General features: G+C 35.9%; 1 protein-coding gene across 1 annotated transcript in view; it reads left to right on the forward strand.

Moving 5' to 3' along the window:
* The first annotated feature begins 1,439 nt into the window (after positions 1-1,439).
* Positions 1,440-23,937, forward strand: part of LOC148649411 (solute carrier family 35 member F5-like) — a 31,322-nt gene continuing 8,824 nt past the window's right edge. Inside the window, exons 1-13 of the mRNA XM_088606024.1 lie at positions 1,440-1,559; positions 4,556-4,685; positions 5,680-5,740; positions 6,092-6,233; positions 8,065-8,214; positions 8,491-8,553; positions 10,468-10,549; positions 12,011-12,201; positions 13,481-13,562; positions 14,188-14,275; positions 15,309-15,373; positions 16,191-16,295; positions 22,959-23,118. Of these exons, the coding sequence (XP_088462150.1) occupies positions 6,099-6,233; positions 8,065-8,214; positions 8,491-8,553; positions 10,468-10,549; positions 12,011-12,201; positions 13,481-13,562; positions 14,188-14,275; positions 15,309-15,373; positions 16,191-16,295; positions 22,959-23,118 (1,121 nt within the window). The 5' untranslated portion in view covers positions 1,440-1,559; positions 4,556-4,685; positions 5,680-5,740; positions 6,092-6,098. The remainder of the gene's footprint in view (positions 1,560-4,555; positions 4,686-5,679; positions 5,741-6,091; positions 6,234-8,064; positions 8,215-8,490; positions 8,554-10,467; positions 10,550-12,010; positions 12,202-13,480; positions 13,563-14,187; positions 14,276-15,308; positions 15,374-16,190; positions 16,296-22,958; positions 23,119-23,937) is intronic.

Consider the following 23,937-nt stretch of genomic DNA (forward strand, 5'->3'; position numbering starts at 1 on the left):
CCTTTTGCATTTTGCATTACTCTACTAGAAATCTATTTAAAAGTGTCTGATCTTCAATTGCATAAAGTGCAAATACTCTCAAGCTTTTACTTTTCTTGCTGATCAGATGAAAAATGAACTGTTTTAGTGATATCAAAAATGTATGTAAGTTTTTAAAAAACTGTTTTATAAAAGGTGTTTAAAAAACTCAACTACAAAGAGATTGTATATCACTTTAGTGATACGATGTTGAGAATATGTCAGAAAAATGATAGATCACCATCACTGCATTTAGCATTTGTGAGCATTTAGGTAGGATTTTGCTGTTAGAATCACCTTTGATAGTAGAAGGAAGAAAATATAGCTGTTATAAAGCTTCTGCTAATGAACTGTTGCTCTGACTTCTTAGTTGGTAAATCTTGTCAGCCATCGTGTTTTTACATTGAGGATGTACTGTCAAATGAATTTCCCCAAATAGGACAAGAAAGCTAGAATTTAAGTGAATTTAAATAAAAGCGTGTTTTATAGTTCTTCAACAAAAAATAAGAATAATTTTAAAAGCTAAAGATTAATCTACATAAACTGGAATAGTAATACACATTTAAATTGACCAAATATATATATATATCTAGTTAATTGACCAGACTTTAGAAAACATATGTTGAACCATAACCACAGAAAAGCCACATACTGTAAGTTAGGGGTTCAAGTAGCATTTCAACCTTATTTTTTAAATCGGTTGAAATCTGTTGGTCTCTCTTCTAGATCTTCAAATGCTGTGTTACGATATAAACTGAGGATCAAGGGGAACAGACAAACTATTTTGGCAGCATATGTAATGAGCAGCCGTGACAGAGTTAGATTGATTATGTGGATTAGTGTTTGTCATCAACACGGGGTCTACAGTGAAAGCCACAGGTTAGTGTCTTATGTGGCCACCATTGGAAGCAACACAAGCTGCACAACTGGAATTCATGCTCTGTACCAGGTTACACACGTGTTGCTATTCCAGCTGTAAAGCCTGTTCAATGGTTTCAGTGCCTTGAATCCCACACACATCCCACAAATCATTGTCAGTCATTTTTGAGTGAAATTACTGGCTTTCTCAATACCTGATTGGTTTTATTTTTAAAATATACTACACCGTGACTGGAAAAAGGTAGGCTCCAGTGCTTTTATCAGCAATACGCAGGTAGAAGTCAAGTTCAATAGCACTACAATCCATCATCTTTTGAATTCTCTTCTGTGAAAAATGAGAGACTGGGAACGTGATGTATTATCCAGTTAACCACAAAGACCCCATTCACAAAAGTCATCCGTCTCGTACATGATCTAGTTTCGCTGTAAATACACGTGCCAGGTTCCGTTCATTTATGGGTAATGTAGTTTTCTGTCCTGTAAGCGCCATTGTTCGGTACGAACATTGAACTGGAAAGAAAACTACATTTTCCAACGTCGCTCAAAATGACGTCAGACGTAGACGATAACTACAGTCACCTGAGCAGGAAGCAACGCAGAGGTTTTGGATGTTGTCAATGTTTACTAGTTGGGGTTTGGAAGTGTTCCTCCTTAAGAAACAGGTAACTGTAGTGATTATTACAAAGCGTTGCATTTGATTAGTTAGGTGTATTTCTACAGAGAAAAATATAACTATCTTGTTAGTTCTCAAGATATGTCAATATCTACACGGGGCAGGTATTACATTGAGCTAAGTGTCCAATTACAGCCTGAAATTGCTTGCCTGACGTTTTGTGAATGACACTCGTGCATAAAATTTAAAGCCAAAATGGACTACAAGCATTTGATTTATGAATTGTAATAATTTCGTTTTACATCTGAACCCTGTTTTGAGGTCACTCGTGCAATTTATTCGATTTTTTTATGAAGACCTGAAAATGTCAAGTTGGGAACATAATAGACCGAAATAGCTTTTGGTGAGGACTTCTTTTCCCTTCTCGTTGATGCAGAACAGTGCGCTGTTTCAGTGTGAGAAGTATGCAAATCGTGTCTCCGGACAGATTTTTCGGGCCATCACTCGGTGAAGCAAAGACAAGTTAAAATCATAGTCTGGCATTAAAATCACACTCTCCTAATTTAAAATGACCACGTATAGCGCTTTGACTTGTGTGACACTGAGTTTTCCCACAAGCGAAGTGGGAAGCCGGCGTCTTGGAGGGATTGCGTGGACTGTCGTGTCCAGTGTTATGCGGGTTTATCATTTCATCGATGATCACGATCTTCAAGAGTATCTTTACTCTGATCTGCGGTACCGTCAGAGATTGACTGCATTTCCTTTGCGAAACTCGTGGTTCTCGCTGCGATGTGCAATGTCCAAGAAAGAGAATATCACTGTTGGAGTGCGAGATAACGGAAAATACTGTATATAACACTGTTAACATGCTAGAAGTATTGGTATTTTGGTTATTAAACTATTCACGTTTTACTTAAATTAATCTTTAGAACACAAAATGACATTGTGTTGAACAGCGCAGTCTAGTGACCAGACTTTAAGCTATTTTATTAATACTCTTATTCATATTACAGTAAAATATTAACGTCAATAGAAGCTCTTGGATCGTCTAACAAGTGTATGCCGGTCATTACTACATTACAACATTGGCGGCAATTTAAATAGGTTTCCTGCCACTTTCCCAGCTATGAATCTGCCTGGGTGTCTGAATTTCGCCCTGCTTCGGTGCCTGTGTCAAGATCACAGTTATGTATTTGATTGGTTAATTGTGACCAAAAATAAACTCGCTGAATTCCAGGCGGAAGGCTTCCAAGAACCAGTTCTGCTTAGATAGCGCTCATTACTAGTCTGTTGCCTTCCAGCTAACCGAGCGAACACAGAGCTCTCTGGTGTCAAAGCTAAATAAAATATTCATGTTTAGTGGTCAATGCATTCTGGGCTCTGTTGGGCTTCTTAACTGCTTTATTGTTCCATTTAAAAAAAAAATACCGTATCTTCTTGGGTTTGTATTATTCATTTCTGCATGAGATATGCATGTGTATTTTACGACGCATACAGTAGCATTTCAAATTAAAATGCACTGATTCGTACATAATATAAATAATGCACATAATTTTGGTTTGCTTTTCTACAATAATGTTTGTTTTGTGTTGCAAATTTAAGGCATCACTAGGCACTGTTTGCTTTTATGATATCTTTAGTACCAATTCTAACCTCAGTGCAGTTTATACGTATCTGTAAATGAAATCAACGGCGTCCTTTTTCTTAGACTGTTGGAAAGTTACATTAAGTGACTTTTCTTTTAAGTTTTTCTTGAAGCGGCATTTCTGCATTGTAAATGTAGGATATTTTGGTTGAGGTTTGGGGAGTACATGAGGTATGCACATGAATCGAGAATGCACTGGGGACAAGGAAATGATGTGTCATCTGAAGGGGCATAACCCCTAACTGGCAGACCTAAGCAGTGGTTTACTGCAGACATCTGTTTTAGGCCCTCTACTTTTCCTGATCTACAGTATATCAGCAATCTAGATTCTGCCATAGTTAGAAAACAATTGACTTTTTAGAGGGACACCAGGTATACTAAAAAAGTGGAAAGGGATGGAAATTATAGATTTGGCATTCGGTTGACTAATGAAATGTAATGTTGTGATACATAAGATGTATAGTTATCATACAGTATGCATATAATTGAATTGCAGGAATCTATGCATTAAAATGATCTGGTTGTTTATGCAGATTCTGCTGTGTTCTACAAGACAATGTAGGCAAGCAATAATTAAATCTAATGCCCGTGTAGTGTACATAGCAAATGATTTGGAATTTAAATCAAGTTAGACTTCAATTTTACAATGCCCTAGTAAAGCCTCATTTAGAACACTGTATTTAGTTTTGGTTACCGTACAACAAAAATGATATAGCCTTTGAAAAAATGCAAAGAAGAGCACCAAGAATTATTCCTGGTCTTAGAAGGCAGAGGAGCTACATTTTAGTCAAGAAGAAATGCAATTGAAAAGAGTTCTGATCCAAATGTGTAAATGTTTAAGGAGAGCAGGTAGGATCAACACAGAGGGGTTAGTTCATGCTAAGTAGTTAGAAAGGGAATTTAATTTGGAAGGAAAATAAGAAAATGAGTTGTGTTAAAGGAGTTTAACAGAATTCCCAGCCAGGTGGTTAAGAAATAGCTATTTCAAGAAATAGCTCAAGGAACTTTGAGATTAACATAGCTACTAAACAAGCAACATGGGCCTAATGGTCTCCTGTTGTTTGCAAGCTATCCGATGTACTTAAGGAAAGAGAGCCATGGTTTTTATTTGAGACATTTTTGGGGTAACCTCCATTCTAATGCATCGACATGGATAACATCAGACATGAGTGCTTCCTTCAGTGATATGACTTAATGGATGAATTGGGGCCATGCCAGCGGTATTAATATAGCTGTAGTTTTTGAAAGCAGCAGTGGAGATAAAGGGATACCAGTAGAATAAAAGCTTGCCTGGCTCTTCACATAAGGTTGAGTAGAGCTTTGAAATATACACTGATGAAATGCTAGAAAAAATTACAGAGAGTGTTCATTCTTTGGATTGTGTTTTCGCTTCTGTCCAGGATAAGTGACTGTGATGCACAAAGTCATCTACATGCTCACCTTCATCTTTCACACACTGACTGCTGGCTGAGACTGAGACTGAGAGGAAGCCAGACGAGAGTGCAGTACCTGTTTGTCTTACCACGGAATGTAAGCCAAATACATTTCAGGTTTCTGGCTGTATTTTACCTAGAACATGAAAAATTCTTTTAGTGGTCATTGGAACTTTATGGGCTCTTTCTTTTGTAAAAAAAAAGAATAAAGTAGGTTACAAAACCATGTAGTAGTTTTTTTTTAATCAAGAATAACAAGTGTCTGCAAACATATTTTTAGTGTTTTTAGTTTACCCTTTCTAATAAAGGAGGTTATCTTATTGGGTGTTATTGGCATTTTGTGAACCTTACATGAAAATGTGTTATAATATAATGAGGTCAAGTTGTTGTCGACATGCATAGGGTAAGGCATTTTGAATAATTCTGCAAAACATTTTGGTTCTTTGAAGAGAATTCATTAATTCCAGATACTGTTACTGAGCAAAGGATATTGTTGCCTAAAATGAAAAAGCAAATATGCTCGTAAAATAATTTTAACAAGTAACCAATTAAGAACACTTTATGGTCTGTTATATTATTTGTCAAAATCCTTTTACTGTATATAACCTGTCGTAGAACGTATTGCGATGCAATTGTAGGTTTGAACACTGTTTCTGCATACACTACCTTGTCTAACTTTCTTAGTTAACTGTACCAATACACAACACAGTTCAACTAATTAATGCAGTGTTTGACTGAAAAAAGACCGCATGCTTCATTTTGTAGATATACAGCAGTCCATATTTGAAGTGTAAAACAAAATTAAGGATGTTTTTAAAATAAGACATTCTTAGATCAGTTGTGCCAGTTGTTTCCTCAATCAGTAACAAATTGAGGAAACATTTTTTTTTTAGTTTTCTGTGGTCTGTAAGTTTTTTAATAATAATTTTTGTGCTGTATGTTATTTTCTCACATTTTTAAAATCCTGAATATACATTTCATTTATATTTAAAGGAGTCTGTTGATGTGGATGTACTCTGTGTATTACGTACCGAACTGCCAATATTCATTTAAAGTTTTTTTTGATTGGTTGATTTTTTCATATCTTACAGATCCCTGCACAAATTGAAGTGTCAAGGCAGCTGTTTGTAACTGGGCATTTATTCTAAACAGGTAAAGGCAGTAGGAAGACGCAGTATGCATCAGAGATTAAACAATACTTCTGTAGCTTATCCTGTCCATTTCTTTGAATTCTTTGTATTTCCCTGTTTAAGTAGAATGTGCGCTGCTAGTGAGAGTACATTACTACAATCTTTTAGTTCACCTGTGCTGTTATTCACCTATGCATTTATTTTTATACTTATTTATGTTATGTATAAATATAATAAATATACAAATATATATCTGTATACATCTGTATATTTTCTGTATTATCGCCCATAAAAGTTTTGCATGGTTTTAATTTGTGAAACCAAATAGTGCACTGTTCGCAGGTGTTAAAAGTGCATCATTTCTTTGTTACAGCTTCCAGATGGTTTGGGTGTTCATTATGAACAGGATGAGCTCTCAGAGCAGCTCGTCAGCTCAGAGGCGGCGTATGGTTCTGGGGATTTTTATCCTGCTTCTTGTAGATGTCATTTGGGTTGCTTCGTCAGAGCTCACCTCGGTATGGTCTGATTCCCTGTCCTCTCTACCGTTTTCATCGCATATTGAAATAACGAGTTTTAACTATTATTTACAGTGGTATTCAAAACACGGTATTTGAACAACAGATCGTCCTACCTGATTTTAATAACATGGTTGGGCTTACTCATCTGCAAAACTGTGATCACTTTCTGATAGTCTTCAAGGTCAAAAAGGGTATCTTAAACTTTCAGTTCCTACAGTATGTATTGTTAATTACACAGATTTCATTGCCTGAGCTAATTTAACTGCTTATATGATTGCTTTTATAAGTGCTGTATAAAAAAGCTTATCATATTTAAAAGGATAACGTTTTATGTTGGTTTTATTTCTTTGAATGCATTTACAAACAGGTTTAGCCAGAGTGAAAGCCAACTCTAGTTCTTCAACTAAGTCATTATATTCATCATTCTATTTTGCGTATTACATTAAAATATTCAAATGCTTGATAGTGGACAAAAGTATTTACAGATGTCAGTGTAATGCATGCATGCTTAAAAGGGCAACGTTTTTATTTGCTGCATTGTGACATAGTGCGGTGAGCAGTGAAGTAAAAATACACGATGAGGTCAGTGATCAGAATAAACACAGTCAGTGAGGCTCCTTTCAACTTGTCATCTAGACAAAACCTGAGTGTCTGCAATTGACTGCTGCCCAGATTTTGCAGAATTGGTTTCCTTTCTGGTTTTGTATTCCCTGACTAGACTTTCATAACTGGGGAAAATCAAGCAAAGAAACTAGTACAATATGTCTGAATAAAAATCTCCTTCCTATAAGACAGAATGATCCGCTTATCAATCTTTGGTAGTTCACTCACTTTTCATCCTTCCAGTTAATAATTTATGTTCCCCATGGCTGCAAGAAGCTGATTTGTAATTCACGTTTGTTTTATAGGTCTTGCACATCTTGAAGGTGTTATTTATTCCACAGTGTATTTTTTTGTCTTTTAGTACATTGCTTGTGTGGGTTTTTTGACCACTTTGACACAGGCAGCGTTTTGTAGCATCAATAACATGCTTCTAAGAAATACAATGTATTTTGGCTTGGCTGTGTAAGTACACTCAGCATGCAGAAAGCAGCTAGACAGGCAGTAATCTCTGGCTTTCCTCTTTCTGTCAAACTCAAAATATGAATGTACTTTTACAACAGCATTGCTGAAATTCAAATATAGTTTTTACAGCTCTGGAAACAATAACAAACAGAGATGGCAGGATTGTCATTTTGATTAGTAGCACACTGAAAAAGATCTCTCTATTCATTATTTATGTGCAGCATGTTCTTTTCTAGTTTTCATTTCGTCATAAATTAATTGGTTGTGTGACCTGTACAGTACATGACTAAATTGAATTTAGCCTGGACTGACAAACTGTAATTTTTATTAATTTTTTATGGTGCTTCAAAGCATCTGTGCAGAGACATTTTGAAACCTGATTAAAATTAAAATGTGCACCCACCTAGCAGTGAGGAAGTTTTACTTGATGAGGGGTTTCTGTTTGCCAGAGAATTTGTGTCTCTGCTGAGTGGTAAGATGCCATAACGTATTGGTTTTGGAATTAACAGTGAGAAGGTGGGTCTTGTTGATATACAAGGGCTTTAAAGAAATGTTTAGTGAGCAGTTACAAAAAGATAGATTTTTACCTTTTCAACATAGAGTGTGATTTCTAAAAATAAAAAAAATGCACATCTTCATATGCATTCTGTCAAATCCCACAATATGTTCTGGAATAATAATTGCAGTGCGGTTTGGAATTAAAGTACTTGCATTAGGAATGGTGTGTTGTTTGTTGAAAATGGTGTTTTTATCTTTTCTTTAGTACATATTCAAAGACAAAGAATATAACAAACCCTTCTTCAGCACATTCGCGAAAACGTCCATGTTTGTTCTTTACCTGCTTGGATTTCTTGTGTGGAAGCCCTGGAGGCAGCAGTGTACAAGGGGCTTTCGGGGACGGCACGCGGCATTCGTGAGTTATTTTTTAATACACATACTGTACCCACCCCATATTCTGTACGCACAGTATGTTTGTTGCAAATTTGGAAATATCATCGTGTGATTAATGCGCAAGTAAAAAAGAATCTAGGTTTAGGTCCTGGCGAGCCCTTTCAATATACATTGATTTATAAATATTTAGAAACCCTTGTATAGAAAAACACATTTTAATACAATCCCAGTGTTATTATAACTGAACTGTAGTATCATATAGAATTTAAAGTCTTTGTTTTTGCTGCTTATCTTTCAGTTTGCTGATGCGGAAGGGTACTTCACAGCATGCACTACAGACAATGGTATAAACAACTCCTTAGTAAGTATGCTATTAAAATTGTACGCTGTTTGAATTAAAAATTGCAGGCGAAGATGGTTTTATTGACTGTAGGTGTTTTTGTTTGGTGTACAAGTTAATTCAGGAGCAAATACTGTATGTTTCTCAGTGCTCAGGATCATATAAGTCAGCTCTAATGATCTAAACCCAAGATTCTCTGGTCACATGCCTCTAACTCTTGTGGTATGTGAACTAATTTGCAGGGTTTTTTGTTAAACTTTTTAGTGATTTTAATGTCAATACAGTCTTTTACTGAGTTTTATGTGTCTGTTTTTGTAGAAAAAATAATCTAGCTTACTGGTAGATATTTAACAAGAGAAACTTTTTTTTTTTTAATCCAATCATAATAACCACAGCATCATGACAGCGTTTTAAGTGGTATTATCTGACAGGCCAAGACAGGTTAAAATTGTGTCGCCAGGCTGAAACAGCCAGCTGTAAATGACATGTTCAGAAATGTTTAGTGTTAATTTTTACTTGCATGCAGTTAGAACTGCAAATATACATTTGCATATGACTTCTAACCTCACCCCAAATTCATTTGCTTTATGCCAGTACTTGTTTGATTCTATCGAATCTTCCTGTCCAAGGAGGCTGATATTTTATAAATAGGCAACCCATCTATATTATTAAACTTTAATGCCATTGCACAGTTTGAACCTTGGTTTAATGAGATACAAAATAAGAAATAAGCTACACATGCTGTAAATATTGTAATTAAGGTGTTTGTGGTAAAGTAATTATTATCAGCTCTATTTATAGCGTGTTTTAATTTCAGCTAAAGACAACAGATGTATTGTCTTTTTCATGTACAGTGCTATGTAGGTCCACAGTTTTGACCCTATATATTGCCCTGCAAAGTATCAAGACAGTGAAGTATTAAGTTAATTTTTTAATATGAGTTCGAATAATTGTTTCTCAGTAGAATAAACTGGTAACTTAACTCCCACATATTTTATTTTTAATAGTCAACTCCCTTCTACATTCTTGGATCAGTTCAAGTTACAGTGCAGTGTTCTGCAATATTCTGAAGAGCAAACTAAGTGGGGCCAATTGGCTGATAGGTGTCTCTTGCTGGTCAGGTGTTTGCTGTTCTGTATTACTTCAGGTACTGTTTTCTGAGCAGCAGGGCACTGTGTTGATTTTTACTGCCTCTTTGCTAACTTTAATGTTTGCTGATCTCCCCCAGAAATATTTTGGACTTCTGTTTGATTTCAGTGTTATCATTTAGGAAATGTTAAGATTTTAAGTATATTAACCAAAAATAGTAACTATAGAACTGGTTTTATAAGGCTGTTTAAAGACATAAGCTGAGCTGACTGTTATTTAAAGAAGGAAGAGTTTGTCCTTTTCAGCACTGATTGGTCTCTGGTTCTTTGATCTGTGCAGTGCCAATGAAACCTTTTTATAAATCTGTCATGTCATATTAAAAATGATGTCCTCACCTGCTGAAACAAGGGGACACTAATCTCCTGAATTGAAGTAGTCTGTAATATTATTCTTTTACTCCTTTTTTCAATTAACCTATGACAATTATATAAACCTGAGTATTTTCCTTAAAGATTCATTAGCACATCAATCTACCTTTAGGTATTTGTCACTGAAAAATAAAATCAGAAGTATAATTATTGAGGATGTTTGATTCTGTCACTGTACGTAATTTTAATAAATTTGGATTCACGAGTAAAGCAGAATTAGGAATAATTTCACGTGAATTATGCCAATAAATGGTTTGAAGAATTAGTCAACTTTGCAAGTGTTATCTATAAAAATAATAACATATTTGAAGGCCCATATCCATTTTGTGTATTGTATACTTCTAAATGTACAAAACTATCTTAAGTCATTTTATGAGCCAGGTCCAAAGAGCTGAAGAATTTATTTCTTTTCTTTCAGAGCGAACCACTTTATGTTCCTGTAAAGTTTCAAGATTTGCCCACAGAAAAAGCTAATGATGTTAATGGTGACTGTGAGGCACGTAAGTGTTGATTTATTGCCCTGCTCTTCTGGGGAAATTTGCAAGACAGGAAATTTACTAATTCTGATTTAATAACAACAACAACAACAACAACACACTATGCAATAAATCAATTCAACAAAAGAGACTGGTAAATAAAACAGTAAATTAAATATTATTTGAAGCTAGAGTACACAAATGAGTTTTAAGACTTGATTTGAAAGTGCTGACAATTTTGTAGATCTGATTTAAGCTGGTAGGTCATTCCATGGTCTTCATCCATGTAAGAAAGTATGGTCTTTCGAGGTTTGTAGCCATCTACTGGGAACTGATAGAAGACAGTGTCCAAAGGGCACAGATGAAGTGTAGTCATATGGTTGTATATAATTGTATGTAAGGAGTTAGAGTTAACCGAGCTGTATTTCATCCTGAAATCTGTGTTGAGTCAATGTAGGGAAGCATATACGGGTGATAACTGCTTGTAAATGAAAGTTTTGGTCAAAATCTGAGCAACTAAGTTCTGAAAACAGTGCAGCTTAAAGATGTCTGAATACACCAGCAAGCTCTGCATTACAGTAATGAAGTTGAAGCATTGTGGAGTGTTGTGTTTAATTATTGAATGCTCTGCAGCGGATCCAACATTTGTTACGTAATTTCCATCATTTCAGAATAATATATTCTGTAGTTCTACAGCAGGTGGAGTTGTTGAGCTCTGCTAGAATTGAAAAGGGTTCTGTTGATGTGTGGTGTTCATGCCACAGAACTTTCAGCAGCTTAATATTTTTTCCCTCTTTTTATAAGCAGTGACATCTATAAGAAAAGAACTGTAGACCTGAGAAACTATAGGAGAGCTTCAGTTCTTTCACACATGTGGATTTTAAGATTTCCATAAACTCACTAAAGTTACTCAGACCCCAAATACTCCTTGGGTTTCTCAGGTCTACAGTTCTTTTCTTATAGAGACTACTGTTCATAAACCATACTGTATGCAGTGAAAAAGGGGAAAACATATGGAAAATTGATCTTCTTCACTGTTTTAATTTATTTATTGTTATCATTTGCTTGTGAATTCACCAAAATAACATTAATCTGTCCATTTTGAGATAGTTACAGTATACTTGTTTTAAATTAAGTGACGGGATTACTTTCCAATAATACATTGGTTGAATCTTTAAAAAATTAAATCAATATACTGTGTATTTTTGTTTTATTTGGTTTTGTGCCTGATTGACACTTCTAAGAGTTTTCATTTTAAAAAACAACAAAGCAATCAAATCAATTAAATATTCCAAATGCCACTTTTTTATATGTACTATTTCATATCATACTGTACAGAATAGTATTTGTATGTTAAACTGAGATGAATTCCAAAATGGATTCCCTGATTTTTCTGGCACATGGAAAGCATGTTCACTCATTCTCCAAATCCTTGTGTAGAACATTTTGATCAGGTTGTACAATATTGTACTTTTTCAATTCCAGCATCCAAAAAGCCCCGTGTGCGATTTAGCAACATCATGGAAGTACGACAGCTGCCTTCTACACATGCCTTAGAAGCCAAACTTTCTCGGATGTCTTATCCAGCAGCAAAAGATCATGAATCAATTCTGAAAACTGTGGGAAAATTAACAGTGACACAAGTGGCAAAAATCAGCTTTTTCTTTTGTTTTGTGGTAAGCGTTTTTAACATATACTGATACCATTTACTGTATATTAAAGAACTTGCAACCTACCTTACTAATTAATTAGATTTCATATAGGAGTTGATGCACAAAAATACCGTGAAATCATGAAGGGATACTGTTGATAACATGAAATTTATGTACAAACGTTTTTCAAATTGGTAACTGTTAGTGAAAATTCAGCTAATAAAAATGGATTTAACTGTATGGCATTTTTTGGAAGCAGTTAAACTTGACTTCTGTTTACTATACTGATTACCTATCAGTCTTTTGATTTGAAAAATGAACTATATTAGAACCAGATGCTAAAGTTGACTGCCCCTCTGTTTTCAGCAATTCCACTGCCTGTTTTCAGCATGGCTATGAGTGTTCAGCTGATGATATTGCATTTTTCTCTTGATTTCTCTGCTAAATGGAAAGGAAAATAAGCTACAGATGAGAACACGTGATTATTTTTCAAGATCCGAAGTGGTTGTGTGATATTAGATGCGTGATTTAGAAATACTACATCAAAGACATTCCAAAGAATTGTCAAATACTTCCAGGAAAATCACAAATGGAGGCAGAAGGAAATCTGTCATCTCCCAAGATATTCTCGATGCCCTTTTTTGTCTTCTGCACTGATTTTTTGGCTCCAACATTTAAAATTATTCTGAATAAAATATTGATTCCTGAAATATACAAACTGACACCACAATATAATTGCTTAAAATAATTGTCAATTTTCCAGTGTATATGCTCAAATGTGTTGCCAGCTGTCATTTAACAAGAGAAAATGCTTTTGTATTGCTAGCCTCAGAATCATGTAGTCTACTTACTTTGTAAACAGTATGGTTTGTTTCAGGTTTGATTTTAATAAACTGAATTGGTCTTTATGAGCCCCGTTGTGCTAGTTAGTGGCATTTAAAAATGTTTTTGAGGAAATCCAATCAAAAGTTTCATCCTGCTGAAATATTTTAAATGTCATATATCTTGCGCTGGTGTGGATGTGAAATTAAGAGGTGTTTAGTTGCTGATGTCTTTTTTTAGTTGTTTTTTTTTCTAGGTTAAAGCAGTTATCAACAGTAAATACCTTAGGGTTCATTAAAAATAAATATTAGTCTCATGGTTCACTTCCTGTGTGAAAATGAAGTGCGCCCTTTTTGTGTTTAGAGAATGTTTTAAAATACTATACCTGGAGGAGGTCTAGTCTAGACATGTGTCGCTTAAGGATTTTTGTTTTTGTAGTGCTGTGCAAGAGATAATTTTACAATGTTCTCATTCTTTTTAGTGGTTTCTAGCTAACTTCTCTTATCAAGAAGCACTATCTGATACACAAGTAGCCATTGTGAACATTTTATCTTCAACTTCTGGTGAGTCTACCGATTAAAGCCGTCTATGATGTGGTAATTATTTCTGTTGTTCTTAAATCTTAATCATTATTAAAATGATTGTAATCTTTGTTATATTAGAAAAGTCATTTTTGACTTGAAAAGAGTCAGTCTTCCTCATAACAACACTAATTGTTATAGGTGCCAAGTATGAAAAGAAAATTTATAGAATGTTATTGTCTAATAACGTCAGCAAGCCTGCTGTCTGACAGCACCATACAAAGAAAGTATCCATAAAAAAGCAAGTTACATATAATTTAGAATAAATGTTGTTTCATCAAGGTTACATTTTGGCATGCTGCATCAATATATATTATGAAGAGCAAAGCATTTTTTCTCTCTTTTTTTTCTCTAGTTAGCATGTAATGTGTGGATCCTTGAGTGGCACTTTTTGCAACCGTTTTTGAAGACTTTTTGAAGATCTTCGCAGTGGGTTGCATTTTCATGGATTAAAGCAGTGCTTTTAGAAAGTAAATGTGCTCTTAAAATGGAACAACTAAATGGAAGAACTAGATTTACTAATGTGTGAAAATTAAATGCACTCTCTTGAAGTGTTTGTACCGTGTGCTTATGATGTAATTATGATCTTTCTCTGTTTTGCCCTCAGGTCTGTTCACCCTGATTCTAGCAGCCGTGTTTCCTAGCAACAGCAGTGACAGGTTTACGTTGTCCAAGCTTTTAGCAGTGATTCTTAGGTGAGTAAATAGACTGAGACCGAAGTTCTGTTTTCAAATTATAAAGTCGCTTTGCTCTGACAGAATTGGCAGCTATATGTACAGCTAAATTGAAGACTGTTATCCATTAAGAAGCTTGTGTCCTTGTGGAAAATTGTAGTTTTCCGTAATCAGAATTACGTTCCTCTTTTATCCTCCGACATTATTGATGGTTATAGAACATTAGTGTGCTTCATAATGCCATGGAAAAAACTGACGGAAATAAATCTGTTTATGCCTATAGTGCATCACTATAGGGGGAACTGAAGGGGGAACTTGATCGTGATGTGTACTTCAAATTATAGCTCCCCCCCTCAGGGAATTGATGTTTTAATACGGTAGAAGAAATCGAGCTCAGCCAAAATCTCACCGCCTGTTGCCACCTGCTTCTGAGAAGGACCTGAAAGTCACACAACGTTGGTCAGGTTTTTCCCAGCGTGCAAGTGGTTAGTACTGCAGCTCAGGGTACACGGGTATGACTGCCTTCTGAGAAAAAGTCTCTTCTGGCCCAGTTCCAGTCAGCCATCTAGCAGAAAAATAAAGTGCAAATTGGTGATTTGAATGCAGAGTGTGCAAAAGCAGTGAATTATACCATTTGCTTTACTGTGCTTTCAGTGACAGCAAAGATGTTTTTCGAAATATGAAAATGATATTTAACCTGGGTTGTAGCTAAAGTATCTGGTAATAGACCTCTCGGTCAAGAAGTAAACAGAAGCAGAGGGGCAAAGGACAAAGGCTGAGGGGGATTGAGCTCTTTAAGTCTTAAAATCGGGCAAATCACCTGCATTTACATTGTTTCAGCTGTATTACTCATGTAGACAGACCTCCCTTGATGACAAGATAAACATCTACAGTAGCTGTTGCCCAGGCTGTGTGAATGAATTGAAAGCCTTATTCTGTTTTCAGTGAGCGCTCCATGTTCATCAATTACTGTAATGTTACTGAGTGTTTTAACGCTTTGTACTATTCACAGTGCATATAGAGTTGTATTTAACTTTTTCTTACTTGTTTTCAGCATGGGGGGAGTTGCTCTTGTGAGTTTGTCAGGATCTGACAGCTCAGATGGGAAAGACACAATAGGTAATTTTTTTACAAATTATAACAGAATTTGCCCGAATATGGTGCTCTGTTTAAGTTGCATTTTCATAAGATTTTTATCACCATCTGTTACTGTATCTGTAAGTGATAGGATTGCTAAATGTCTAATCACATATTCTTAAAATATCACCCTGTTGTGAAATGTAATTTTCCATTAGGAGAAAAAGTACAGTATGTGTATAATATGTATATATTACCAAATGTGTTGTCATAAGTTGATTTTTAAAAAGGTTTTAATTCCCTCAGAAAAAAATAAATACCATTACAAATATCCCTATCCCTGTCCTTATCTAGAATATGTTAATTATGGCCTTTAGAGTCAGTTAGCTGAAGTTTAATTGAATTGTAAGTTAAGAACTTTCTGAGGTCTCAAAGGGCACGAATGTTACAGTCTTGGTCACTGCTGCACTTTATTATGGATAACTCAGTAGTTGATCTGAACTCAGGTTTAATGTAAAAGTGAGTAGTTCAGAAATCCTTGTTGTGTAGACGGATGAGATAATTGATTTTCCTTCACTAAGGAGCAATGAGACGGAGCCTTAATGTACTGCAGGTCTTTCAAATCAGACCACATGGAGAGCTACTGATAAAGAAGATTCATTGGCAGACAAGAGTTCTGGGTCATTCTGTGTGTCACCACACAAGCTCCACATGGGATTGGAAATCCCTGGACTTCTCTAACAACAGTGAAGTTTTAAAGGACATGCTGAATGTAGTCAATGGAGTATTCATTTACTGTGGCATTTATTTTCATGATGTTGCCTTTGCTCTTATTTTTCCTTTTTCTTCTGTTTCAAAGGTTCTCTTTGGTCACTGGTGGGCGCTGTACTGTATGCTGTCTACATTGTCATGATTAAAAGAAAGGTGGATCGGGAGGACAAGCTTGATATACCAATGTTCTTTGGTATGTTAAATGGTGCTTTAATTGCCAGTCTCTAAGGGAAGGTCTTATGATTAGGCTAATGTAATATTTATTCGTATTTATTGATTTAGTTGACACCATTTTCAAATTCAACTTGCAAGGGTTGCATTTACTTTGAAATACAATCAGTATATTACAGAATGCATTATGAATATGTCAAATTGTGGGAATATGCAACAGACATATTTTTTAAACTAAAACCCAGCAACGTACAGATGAGCCCATTGTTAATAACCTTTTATATGGAAATTCTCATAATTGCAGTTTTCATTTCAGAAGTCATAATAATGATAAAGTCCAATAAATGCTGTATTTAATATTTTTAGTCAGCTGTTACTCTTACAGTGCCTTACAAAAGTGTTTACACCTTTGTACATTTTTCACATTTTGTTGCTTTAAAACTTGCAGTCATAACACTTTGTTCTAATTTGTTAGAAACGCAACCTATTATACACATTCAAAGCAGAAAAAAGACATGAGTAGATACAGTAATTAATGTGAGAGAAATTCAATAAGTCATGATTGCATAACTATTTAAAACCTTTGTTTTTCAGCAAATGGTAATTAATTTAGATGCACAATACTTCCGTATGTAGCCACACAATTAGTTGAGTGGCCTCTGTCTGTCTGCAATAATAGTCTTTCATATGATTTCAGAATAAGTGCCTCTGTATCTGTAATGTGCCTCAGGCAGGCAGTGAATTTCAAGTAAAGATTCAACCATGAAGACCATGAAGATTTCAAAACAACTTAAGAGATAATGCTGTTGAAAGGCACAGATCAGGAGAAGCCTGTAATATCATTGCAGAGACCCTTAATATCTCTTTGTGCATGTTGAAGTCAGTTACTGAGCAGTGGAAGGCTCCCAGCTGCTGCCCAGGTTGTCCCTCCGAACAGAGCAGCTGGACTAGGAGGGAACTGGTTAGGGAGGCGGCCATGAGTCCAACAGTTTTGAGTGACGTTGAGTGCCAGTGTTCAGTGGCTACGATGGACAAAAATGTCCATGGGTGAATAGTATCCTAGTCCCTCCACAAAAGGGGCTTGTATGTATGAGAACTTTAAGTACAACATGGGGTTTGCAACAGAGCACCTAATTCATACTGCAAATGTGTGGCAAAGGTTTTGTGGTCAGACAAAATGGAAATTTTTCAATTCTAAATTAAAAGCGTTCCTTTTGATGCAGACCCAACATAGTGCATCACTCAGTCAGCATCCCTGCTGTCAAGCACGATGGTAGCAGAATTATATTATACTTGTCAAGGGAATATACAGTAAGAACATAGATCTGCTGGTAAAGCTTAGAGGAAAACCTCCTTTAGACCTAATGTTCCAAGGCTATACTAGAGTAGCTTAAGAATAAGAAAGTGAATGTTCTTGAGATGCCCAGTCCTGACTTGAATCGTATTGAGAATCTGTGGAAAGATGTGGAAACAGCTGTCCATTAGTTATCCCCAAGCAACCCGGGAGAGTTTGAGCAAATCTGCAAAGAAGAATAGGCAGATGAGTTGCACTGCAAAACGTTTAGGAGATGTACTCAAAAACACTGAAGGCTGTAATTGATGGAAAGGCTGCTTCTTTTTGCTTGAATATTGAGTTCACAAGTCGGAATACTTGAATCTGAATGTTATCAACATATTTCATTTTTCAGATTTTAAATAAAATATTAAGTTTATGAACTATTAGTTTGGAATTTCATAAAATGGGACACCTGAATACTTTCTTAAAGTTTTCTTAGCAACAGGTTCTGAGCATTGAATAATAATTCTCTTTTGAGGATAAAACGTTTTACTGAATGTGCAGTTTCTTTCATTATACAGTATTTACATTAACCACCTCAACATCAGACATGAAGAAATGTTTGTGATGAAATAATCATTTCACTTTAACTTACGGCTTAAAGTGATGCAGCTTTTCAAACCCACGTGTGCAATTAACAACCTGTGCAATCCTGGCCAGGTGTCTTTATGCAACATTAAGTTATTAATATTAAGTATCTTTATATTATGCAATATGAACTTAGCGTAATATTATCCAGTGATTCTTCTTTTGATAGTCATTAGTAGTACACCTTGTGAATCTCAGAAGATGCGTGCCAAGTTAGAAATGAAGAAATTTTTGTGTTGAAAAAATTGTCTAATTGAGGGCTTAAGGTGATGCAGCTTTTCAAACCCACACATGCAATTAACATGTGCAATCCTGGCCATGTCAACTGGCCCATTCTTGTTCTGCAACCGAGCATCACGAGTTAGCATCCCTTGTCATCTTTCATAAAGGTGGCTTTATGGTCATGTATAATGTTTTCAGTAGTTCTACCAAGAAGGCCGTGCTCTCCACAGCCTTAATTTGAGGATCAGGTGTTACCAGTGTTTTCCACACCTCTGATTGTTACTGGAATGGCTACGCATGGGATCATCCAGACAGACGTTTATCTTTGATTGTCTGCCATGTTCAAGATCCTTTGCTGCTTGCAGTGCTGTGGAAAAAGAGGGGCAGCTTCTTTTACACTCTAGCATGCATCTATGGTTTTGATATATAGTGCATTCTCCTTTATGCAAAAATGTGGTGACCACATGTTGCTTAAGCTTAGAAAGGTTTATCATTCAGTTTCCCTGAGAAGAACTGAACGGCCATAACATTAGACATGAATTCTAAATGTATAAATATACTGTAAAGCTTTCAATTCTATAGCTTAATGTTAAAAAAAAATCAGTTGTTTACCTTTCCTAAAATGAACAGTAATACTTTCCCTAGCATGTGTGTATAGCTTTTTATTTTGACTGTACTATGATCTGCTTTCAACCTTGATGGTTATGTTGAAGACTTTTACTTTACTTGTCCACAAGCACCTGCTTCAAGGGAAAGATTAGTTTATATTACACCTGAACAAAATGCTGCATGAGTTAATCTTCCCATTTGAGGCAGGTTCTCTCAGTAATTGCTGCAGGAAAAAATGTAATAAGCTGCCTTGTAGGACCATCAAGAGTTTTAATTGCATGTGAATTTGTGGCGTGTCGAAAGTCACCACAACGTTAAAGCACTTGACAGCAATTGACGTCAATGAACTGCCAAGTGTATTTCTTTCTAAACATTTTCCCTTTGAAGCCTTGTTTTTCAAATTTTATAACCTGAGAAAGTCAGTGTATTAATATCCCAATATATGTCTTTTTCAGTGGAACGATTAATTCCACACAGCCTTTGTTTTCACTTGAACAAAAGAAGAATATGTACCATTTTCCACAACCAGAAGAACCTAAATAATGTGAAACCGCTACCAAGGAGAAATGTCATTACTGGATTTTGAATTGTGTGATTTGGCCCACTGTTGTGATTCAGTATTGTCATGAGATATTGCTCTTGACAAATATGGCAGATTTAGAAACATATTCTACATTTCACTTGTGGCAATTCACGCATTGAATGGACTGTAAGCAAAGCATTAAAGTATGACCTGTCGCTAGTTTCTTGATTAGAGTAAAGTGTTGACCCAGTCTGTTCAATGGAACACTGTGCAGTCTTTCAGAAGGCACTTTGAGCCGCCGTGACTTCAGAACAAGAGAGTCTCTCTCCCCTGTGCACAAGGATGTGAAGATTCTTCAGTGATGAGTGTAATCAAGCTGGAATCTCCCAAAAAGCCACTGGAAACCTCTACAGAAGACCCACCATCAGCATACTTTTGGGATGCTACTGTACCTACAGTATATACAGTACATGTCATCAAGGAAAAGGCACATTCAGAACATTACCCTGTAATGTTAGCAGCATATGTTGAAAGTTTCAAGGTCACCAAGCTCTGAAACTTCTTTCAGGTGGCAACCCCAACAGCCAGGGCACACCAAGACGAAAACGCAGATGCATTGTAATCGCGAACTGTAAAAAGGACAGATGAGTGCTGTGTTAAAAGCCTTGCTGTGTTAGTGTTAAATAGTAAAGTGCTTCCATTGCGTGAAATAAAAAGGGGAAAAATAATTTTCCCACCTGTGTTCAAGTCTTTAAGGCTTTTACAAATGTGGTGATCTGGGTATAAATAAGTTAAGCCACACTGCAAAACCTTTTACTTATGGCATAAGAATGGTTACAAAACAACAGGAGGTCATTTGGCCTATGTAGATTGTTGGTTGCTGGTAGTTAATCGTTGAGAGGATTACATTCAGTCCTTTCTTGTAAGAATCCCAGATATTGGTTTAGACGGTATTGCTGAATAGCTTATTCCAGACTCCTACAACCCTGCTGAATGAAAGTCTCCTGCTTGTCATTTCAGTTGCAGTTTCCCTTAGTGGCAGGAGAGTAGTGGCAACATAGTGGGTGATTTGGGGTGTTTTAGGTAAACCCTCGTTTAGTAGATTTTCCGATTATTGGTGATTTGGAAGTGTGTTTGTATGTCTTGGCTCTCAACTACGAAACCCACAGCCACACACACACAGAAGAATGAGGAAGTATAAGTAGACTCCTCTGATCTGCTCACCTTCAATGCAGTTGTCTTTCAACATGTTACAGACAAGGCCACAGGGGCTGCTGTTTACTGAGGGCCGAGTGAGTCCTGGCCAACTAACTCCCCTCCTCACACCACTTGTTTGGGGAATCCTGGTCACAGTCCGCTAGTGACCTGACCCAGGCTAATAGCATAAATAAGGAAAACAACAAACTAGAACCCTATCCCATCATCCAAATTAATCACAACTATGATATGTTAATTAAGTATGGTTACAAATGTTACATAAATCCCATTCATTTTGCTAAGTTGGGATGTAGTTAAAATGTAGTGACTGCCGATTGCATGTTAAGGAGAGAAAATGCACCCCACAATGAAGTAAACAGTAAAATTTATACTAGACGTAAATATCACTAAGTCACAGTTGTGTCTAGTATTTTGATAAAGTCAAAATGTATGTATGTTTCACTTGAAGTACATTTAAATCAAATCTAACTAAATTGCCACTATCCTTGACTATTGGAACCTCATGAAATAAGCCATGTGTAACCATTTGGGCTGCTTTTTTTCAGCCTTGCTCATGAACCTCTCGAGACAGGAAGGCCTGACCGAAAGACAGCACTCAGTGGTCATGGCATTTATCAGGATTCTTGCTGTAAAGTTTAGCTCCATGTCCTGTGTGCCAAATCCACATGTTCCCCTTGTTCAGATTAAAATTCAGCAGCACTCCTTGAATCTGCTTTTTAACTTGCTGTCGTCTTGGAAACAGGCTTTGTGGAAGCCGCTACTGTGAAGCAGATATGGTATACAGTACAGTATTCTGCCCCTCCTAATTCAGGAGGCACACACAGAGCTCTTCAAGGGCATACTAGCCTTTAGGCCATAACATAAGTTTTCACACTGCACTGGGATTTTATCCATCTGGAGCACCTGTGTTTCTTCCAGTTCTTTTGTACAACTCTCAGACTTAAGGCCATTAGGAATATTAAAGTTATGAATATTAAGGATTTTGTCTTGTATATGAATAGCAATGGGAAGCACTGACCTTTGAATTGACTGCTGAGTTTTTTTTTCCCCAATCCTGTGAGGCCCATATGGGAAAGCATTTTTAACAGAAATGAACCGTGCTATTTAAAGCTGATACTTTTCTTTGGATGAAGCCTTTTGGTCTTTTGTGATGAATGTGCGTACTTTCTAATTTAGAATTCATAATTAAATTATTGAATCACAGGCTTGACTTATAACTTTCACCCCAATATGGCCATGTTGATTTTGTATATACAGTAGGTGGTCCCTGTTATAAAACTCTACACAATGCCGATGAATTGAGGAACTCAACGTATAAATTCCCCACGCTTGCATCATTTTTCGCTGGTTCGTGGGTTATTTTGTTGCTGAAAAGAAAAAAAATATATTGTGAAGAGTAAAATCTAATGTTAACATTAACAACAATATGGGCTATAGGTACATTAAATGTATATACCCATGTCTGAACTGTATGTTAGGAACACGTCAAGCTACTTACATTATTCCTCATGGATATTAATTCCCCTAATTAAGTCATTTTAATTTGCATTGTTTAGAAACGTAACCTGGACTTGAACCCTCAGTATTTATGTTGTTCTTATGGGGATAAAATTCCCCCTTTATACGAAGGTTGTTTTGTTGGCTTGGTCTCAAACCTGTACCTCAGTGTCCCTACCCTTGTGGAAGTTCCACTTGCTTGCTCCGATCTACCCAGTAGTGAAGCTAATAGATGCTCCAAAACTCACTTTGACCTTTTGGAAAATATGCATTATTTAGGATGCATTGATTTTTTTTTTTCAAATGCAATAAACAAGATTTGTTTGTAGCCATAGTGTTATTTCTTCGTTATTTAAATGGGAATAAAACACCTTTCAATATTAAATTCAGCCCGCAGCATAAAGAAATTGTAATAGCCTAGGTATGCAATAAACTGTATGAACGAATGACTATCACTTAAAAAAATCTCATACTGTTTTACTGAATAATTCAAATACAGAACAGAAGCAGGGGAAGGAAAGAGGTATTTTTCTAACCAAGATCTTTGGTATTAAATGGTTATATACGGTATATTTAAATTCTGAATTAAATGCTATTCTAATACTTCTGAACTTCTACTGTTTTGAGACAACTGTCTGGTATGCTTTGTCAATGGTTAACTCTTTGTTTGTTGTGTTTCTTTCCCAACTTAGGGTTTGTTGGCCTGTTTAACCTCTTGCTGATATGGCCTGGCTTTTTCTTACTTCATTACACCGGCTTTGAAGTTTTTGAATTGCCAAGCAAGCTTGTGTGGATGTACATCATCATAAATGGTCTTATTGGAACAGTCCTTTCAGAGTTCCTGTGGCTTTGGTAAGCTTTTGTTGACTAGAGAAGTACACATATTGATTAAATTTCATTTTGTCTCAAAGTGGTATTTTTAGAAGATTTTAAAAGCTAGAGGCATGTAGTGATATACAGTACTATGTCTTTAAGAGGCAGTTTTTACATTTGTAAAGTTTGTTATAATGTTTCCAATTTAATTTTCTATATTGATTGACCACAGTGTATTCTGTATTTTTGCTGTTCCCAGCTTTGGTCATTGGTCTGAAGTACAGCAGACTTTTAATGCTTTATTCAGTTATAAACACCTCCATACCAGGTTTAAAAGGTTAATCCAGTTAAGGTCTAACAGGACCAATGTATTATTTCTCCAAAGCCTTGAACTGTTGGCGATTTAAAGAGACATAGAAAATCTGCAGTTTTCTGAACCCCTGATCTAAATAGTATATTATAACATAAACAATTTTCAGCTTGCCTACAAATGGGTTTGTCATCTTTGTTTATGTTACGGTCTCAGAAAACTCTGATTTCTTCAGTTGTTTTTCAGACTTATCATTTTGTTTATCCCTGTTCAGTTCACAGAGAATATTTATGTCTAAAACTTGTATTAGTCATGTACTAATTTGTTTAGCTATTACAAATTTTATACTGTTGATATGGAGGGAGATTATCTGCTAACTCAGAGGAGCAAATTTCCATTATCAGAAAAAACAGACCTTTTCTTGTTATCGTTTGTAAAGTAACGACACTGTATGCTGAATCGTGTAATGGAAATACATGTTTTTTTGGAAACATCACACTATATACTGTAGGTCATTCACAGTTCGGTTTGCAAAGCTGCTTTCATCC

This window comes from Lepisosteus platostomus, chromosome 14 (genome assembly GCF_059453375.1).
Source record: "Lepisosteus platostomus isolate fLepPlt1 chromosome 14, fLepPlt1.hap1, whole genome shotgun sequence".
NCBI lineage: Eukaryota > Metazoa > Chordata > Actinopteri > Semionotiformes > Lepisosteidae > Lepisosteus > Lepisosteus platostomus.